Source organism: Tupaia chinensis, unplaced genomic scaffold (assembly GCF_000334495.1).
Source record: "Tupaia chinensis unplaced genomic scaffold, TupChi_1.0 Scaffold000078_1, whole genome shotgun sequence".
In the NCBI taxonomy this organism is placed as follows: Eukaryota; Metazoa; Chordata; class Mammalia; order Scandentia; family Tupaiidae; genus Tupaia; species Tupaia belangeri.
The window spans coordinates 2,259,213-2,265,747 of record NW_006159539.1 but is presented as its reverse complement, the minus strand read 5'-3'; the positions used below and the strand labels follow the sequence as shown (position 1 = coordinate 2,265,747).

General features: G+C 54.5%; 1 protein-coding gene across 1 annotated transcript in view; it reads right to left on the bottom strand.

Moving 5' to 3' along the window:
- Nucleotides 1-6,535, bottom strand: part of TBC1D2B (TBC1 domain family member 2B) — a gene marked incomplete at its 5' end in the record, with an annotated part of 53,903 nt that overhangs the window by 25,229 nt on the left and 22,139 nt on the right. Inside the window, 1 exon segment of the mRNA XM_006142619.3 lies at nucleotides 652-820. Coding sequence (XP_006142681.2) covers nucleotides 652-820 — 169 coding nt within the window.

Below are 6,535 nucleotides of genomic sequence, written 5' to 3'. Positions count from 1 at the left end.
ACCAGCAGACGGGCAGGCGCGCGCACTGTGCCCACAGAAGGGGACCGTCTTTGGCCACAGAGGAAAACAGCGCTGATACAGGCTCCTGCACGGAGGAAGCCTGAGCAACCCGCTGAGTGAGAGCTCCCAGACACACGGCATCTGGGGTGCAAAGTGTCCAGATTAAACAAAACCACAGACACAGAAAGCAGATTAGTGACTGCCTGGGGCTGGGGGCGGGGGGAGGCGGAAGGAAAGAAAGGGGTTTCAGGGAAATGAGAAGGGACTGCTGATGGGCACGGAGTTTCTTTCTGGGTGACGAAACTCTGTAAAATTGACGTGGGGACAGTTGCACAACTCTGGATACACCACAACCCACTGAATCAGGCACTTTACATGGGTCGATTGTACAGAATGAATCGTCTCTCAATAAAGCTTCTCTTTCAAAATAAAAACAATCCACCTCCAAGCCTGACTGGCTCCTACAGGAGCAGAGAATGAGAACCCCAGAGGACGGGGTCCGGCCAGCTCTACAAGAAAATCACGCACAGCCCGTGTGCTGTGGACCACGAAGGCCTTCCCAGCGCGGGCTGCTCTTGATCGCACACGTACGGCTGCACGTCTGCTCAGACACCGTCCGCTTTCCCCTCCGGGCGCTTTCCCAAGACTCACTTGAGCTCACTGCCCCACTGCTTCAGAGAGTAGAAAGTAATGGCGTTCGGGGGCCCCGGGGCGGGCTGGCTGGCCGCGTGCTCTCCCACCAGCTCTCCAGCCATGGTCTCCACGGCTAGGACATTCCTGGCTTTTTCCGCAGAAGCGTTTGGATGTGGGTAAACTACATCTGAAAGAAAGGCAAACAAATGTGGGTTATGCAAGGTTTCCATGACGTCCACATAAAACAATGGCTCCACAAAACCAAGCCACATGCCTAACAGTATCATCTGCTGCTACACAAGGCGTGAGCTGCGGGTGGCGCTGGGGGTGGCGCCCAGGGAGAGGAGCGGGGTGGGGGGGGTGGAGTTCTCCTCCGCCCTGCGGGTCAGTGACCCTGCCAAACGCCTGTGCTCACGGCCCACTCACCTGTGAGGGCTGGCAACCAGCGGTTTCCCAGATGGACTGCTAAGGGAGGAGGCAAAGTGCAGGTCGGACTGTCTGACCTCTATCCTCCCTTTGCTAGAAGCAGGAGAAATGCACATAGAGACGGGCCGGCCGGAACGCAGAGGTGCTGACGGAGTGTACGCAAAGCGGGTCAGTCCATTTATAGGCAAGTGCGCTGACACTATAGCGAGACCCGACTTCAGAGCAGGGCCAGCCCAGGGCCTCACACGACTGTGCCGTTCAGGCTCCAGACCCAGCAGCCTGAGAAACGTGCCAGGCATGTGTGCGTGCCTGAAGTCCCAACGGAGAGACAGAGGAGAAGGGATTGCGGTGGAGACATCCCTCATGGGGGTTTTTGCTCTCTTTCTCTGTCTGTCCATCTGTTTCTGGCAAGTGCATGCACTCTCTAGCAAATAGAAAAAAAAAAGAACAACAGGGCCCAGCAGATGGTGTAATGGTTGCATTGCTGGATTCCCACATAGTCGACTGTGGCTCAAGTCCCAGACCAGGCGGCTTAAAACTCATGCTGGGGGGAGGGGAAGAGCACAGGAAAGGCAATTTGGGGGTGGGAGGAGTGCTGGAAAGGTAAGACACTCGTGGGACACAGATAAGGTTTATTATCTGTTGATGAGGATGTGTATAATAGTCTCAGCTGGGCTGGACTGAGGTGTATATCACACAAGGCAAAGTCTCTTCACAATCTAAATGATGCATAGCGATTTACTGTATGAATAATAAAAAAATTAAAATATTAAAAAAAACACAAACCCTCATGCTGGGCACGTGTGCATGTGTGCCCAAGACCCTGAGAGGAGACTGGAGGAGAAGGGATTGTGGCATGGCCACACCCCCTGGGGTGGGATGATTTTTGTCTCTCTGTCTCTCTCTCTCAGGTACGTGCCCTATAGCAAAACTCTCTCTCTAGAAAAAAAATCTTAATATAGTTATCTTCATTTTTAAATTTTCTTTTCCTTTCTTTGTCTCTTTTATTTGAGCAGAGAGGGGCAAAGCAGGAGTGAGGGGAAAGTGAGAAAGCAAGCCACCAGGTCCGAGACTAGAACCATGGTTGACGTGGGAGTTCTGCGCCCCTAAACACCATGCCACCTGCCAGCCCCCATAGTTATGGTAGAAATGTAAGTTTTTGACAGTTAGGTTGAAACAAATTATGTGTGGGGGGGGTGACCTACTTCAAAATGATACTTTGTTACTTACCTAGTAGTATCTGCCTCAGATATCATTGTTGCAAAGTAAAAATTATATAAAATTACATTGCCTCAGATACTTTGCTACAAAAATAACAAAGTAAAGTGGGCAGAAGTAACAATGAAGTGAGAGGGTCCCTGATAAAGCTGTTGAAATTACCGGAGGCAACAAAGTTACTTTCTTAAAAGAAAAACAGGTTTTACAAAAACATTTCCAACTACCCTGCCATCTTCTTCCAAAATGATACAATTGCTTTGAGAAGAAGGCATGTTTGCTTACAGAATTTAATACTGTTTCACAATAACCCATTTAATCGAACCTCTTCCAACAAAGCCTCAGGAAGCCAGCAATATCAAACATCACTTTTCCTGTGAAAACAAAATCCAAATCAAACTGCTGACCACTGGTATCTGAGAAAAAGTTAGCTTCTGACCAGAAAAAAAATCAGTGCCATCAAGGACCGGCTTCTTAAAGATCACTGAGGACTGTAAGGAAGCAGAGGCACGGGGGCCAGCAGGTGGCATAGTAGTTAAAGCGCTAGACTCCCACATGGCTGCCCATGGTTCAAATTCTAGACTTGATAGCTGACTGGTTTGCTCACTTGGTCGCTCGCGCTCTCTCTCTCTCTCTCTCTCTCTTGTGCCTTGTAGCAAATTTTTTTTTAGAGGGTTTTTTTTGTTTCACTATAGGGCGCGTGCGCTCACCAGACAGACAGAAAGCGAGAAATCACCCCCCAGGGGGGATGGTCACGCTGCCATCCCTTCTCCTCCATTCTCCTCCCGGGATCTTGGGCATGCACGCACACGCGCCCAGCGTGAGTTTTAAGCCACCGGGTCCGGGACACGAACCGCGGTCGCCTACGTGGGAGTCCAGCGACATAGCCATTACGCTAACTGCTGGTTCCCCCTTGTAGCAAATTTTAAAATAATAATGATACAAATAAATCATTATTTTAAAATAAAAGGGGTACGGAGAGAAAAAGAGGGACTGGCAGATGGTGTAATGGTTACATTGCTGGAATCCCAGGTACTCAACTGTGATTCAAGTCTCAGACATGGTGGCTTAAAGCTCACGCTGGTGCAGACAGCACATGGTGTGGTGGTTAAAGGTGGTGGACTCCTACAAGGCCAACCATGGTTCAAGTCTCGGACCTGGTGGCTTCCTTTCTCACTTTCCCTCTCTCTCAGGTCAAAACGGAAAATAATCAAGGTAAAATAATTCTTCTAAAAAATTAACAACCCAAAATGCTCATGTTGGGCATGTGTGCTTGCATGCTTAAAATTCCAAGAGGAGAAAGAAGGAGAATGGACTGCAGCGAGGCCATCCTCCTGGGGAGTGATTTCTCATTTTCTGTCTCTGTCTCCCCCAGCGAGCTTACGCATCCTATAGCAAAAAGCTCTCTTAAAAAAAAAAAAAAAGAACAAGGAAGTTGAGGCCCAGCATAGCAGGGTTTGTGCGAGAGAGAGAGAGAGAGAGAGAGAGAGAACGAGAACACGGCCCCATGGGGGATGGCCACACCACAATCCCTTCTCCATCCCCTCTCAGGATTTGGGGCACATATGCATACACATTCAGGGTTTTACAAGCTGCTGGGGCCAGGACTTGAACCATGGAGTTGGCCATGTGGGACCCGGCCGCCTTAACCACCAGGCCACTGGCTGGCCCTTCTATCAGGGGCTTTGGCTCTGGCCAGGGCAGACAACGCTCTGCTCGCAGCAGGGTTCTGACAGCCACGGATTAGACTCAAGTCAGAGGCAAGAAGTGACACGCCACCGTGACCGCCAGCTCTGGGGTCAAACCGTCGGGTACCGAGCACGACACCGAGGGTGCAGCCAGTGAGGTGGCTCCTACTCGCTTTTGCCCTTTGAAAAAGAAATCAAAGTGCCAGGCTCCCAACTGTCACTATATACGGCGACTCCCTGGGATGGGACGCTTCTGAGCCCTCGGGCTAAGCCTCACAGACTAACCGAGGGGAAGAGAAGAGAGGTCCCTGCCTCGGCTCCAAACACCAGGCTTCCCCCAAGATCTGGTGTGGGAAAGGGGCCCCAGTACACACACACACATACACACACACACACAGGCTCAAACGGCACGAATCCAGGCCCCCTTCGGTCTACAGCACTGTCAGGCAGCAAAGCCAGAGCGGCTGGGACCTGGCCAGTGCACACTGGGGACACGGATGGCTCCCACCCCGTATCTCAGAAACGGGTGAAGACACGCCTCCCCAAGGCTGGGCTCGCACGGCTCTCGTGGGCGAAGCAGTTCAGTCTATGCCACGTCGGGGAACAGGCATGACAGATGGTACTCATTTTGGGAAAAGCCGGGCCTGGCACATTTCGCGTCTGTGTCTGGGTGCGGACCTAGTTGCCACATGCAGCGGTAATTTGTAGAGAGAACACCTGGGCCCACGGACTCGCATACCTGGTGGGCCAAGAGCATGCTCCCTAAATTACGGACAGCCCGAGCACTCGGGCTCGTCACAAGATACAGATGGTGATGCGGCCCGGTCGGGGCGCGGCGCACCCTGGGAGGCCAGGCTGCAGGGGGGGAGGCAGGCAGGGCTGACTCGATGACTGTGATGCTGCCATGTGCAGCCACACAGGCCTCTCACCCTGAAGGCACGAGTCGGAGAATGCAAGCCAGCACGAGCAACCGCGTGTGGTGCCCGCTCCCCGCGAAATGTGCACCCGGCCTTTCCTCACTGCAGACCCTGGCTTCGGGGGTGACCGTGCGCTCAGACAAAATACCTGACCCTTCAGGCTGAGCCTGGCAGGGGACATGGGCACGAGATGAAGCGTTCTGGGAGAGCGTTCTTTTGAAGATAGGAGTCACACCGGGACAGCCAGCGCCCAGGAAGGACGGAGAACAGAGGCTGGAGGGGCACGCGCCTCCACGGTACCTGGGAGCAGCTGGGCCGATCGCCACACCCCCATTCGCGAGTCTCTGTCAGTCGGGCTTACTGTGAACTGGAGCTAAATGTGATCCTAACCCATTGGAAACGGCTTCATCTCACTCACACACACTCACACACACACACACACATGCATGCACATGGCCCTTTACACACTGCCGCTTGAGCCTCCTGCCAGGACTGTGAAGGCGGCCACACCAATTTCACGTCTGTGGCCATCCTTGGCCACCCTGTGCTAGAGCGTGAGGGACCTGCTCAGTCTGACAGCGAGCAAATGCCACACCAGGAGTCGGACGGAGCCAGGCCCAGAGGGCTTCTTCTGCCAGCTCCCACCGCCTTCCAGGACATACTGCTGGCTGCCGTGAGGGTGGCGGCCCCAGCCCCTTCCCGCAGGTGACAGGTGCCGAGAGGGTCCTGATAGTGACACGGTTAGACTGCGCGTGAAGAGGGGCCGGACAAGTGGGACTAGGGATGACAGCGGGAAGGTCTCACTCTCAGCGCAGATCAGAATTCTAGGAACATTCACCAGCCCTGGCCGGGTCGGCGTGGAGGCCGAGCAGAGTGGCCCGGCCTCCGGTCTCAGGGCGCCGCCACGTCGCCATGCGGTTTATCTGGGAGCCGATTTCCACCTCTGCTGAGGAGACTAAAGCGACTAAACGGGCTTTTCTTCCTGACTTCCTGCTTGAATGGCACTTCCTGACCATCACGGTCTCAAACTGCTCAGTGGTCTCGAGTTTCAGTTTTTTTTGTCCTTAGAAGTCCTCTAAGACCTGAAGTTACAGGAAAGGCGCTTGCTGCTCTCAGGATAAAGGCCCGCCCCTGCTCCCACTCAGCCTGGCCTGCCCCTCCCGGCCTCACCCTGCAGACCTGGGACCCAGCTCTCTCCCCTCAGGCCCCGTCCTCTCTCCACCTGGCCCTGGCTAGTCTCTGCTCCTCCTGGGCTGGGCTCACGTGTCCCTTTCCCAGAGAGGTCCCCAATGGCCCACCACGAGGCCACACTGTGGGCCCCGGGGTGCTGTGCTCCCTACACACGCCTCACCTCTGCACTCATGCCCACCCCGTGGGACCAGAAAGTCTGCCGGGGGTGGGGGACCAAGCCCAAGGCATGTGCCTGACAAACGGGCGGAAGCTGTCCCCAACTTAAAGGCTCAAACCCAGGGAAGAGAAGCAAGCAGGGCCTTTGGGCGTCTCCCGGGCTCCGGGCGGCAGCGCTCCCGGGGAGGAGGGAGGCCTTATAGGGAGACCGCGGCCGGGGCGACCTCCTTGCCCTGCTCGAGTCCTTGCCAGAGAGAAGCCCTTAGTGTGCTCAGGACGAAGGCTCTGACAACCGCCCTCTACCGTGCC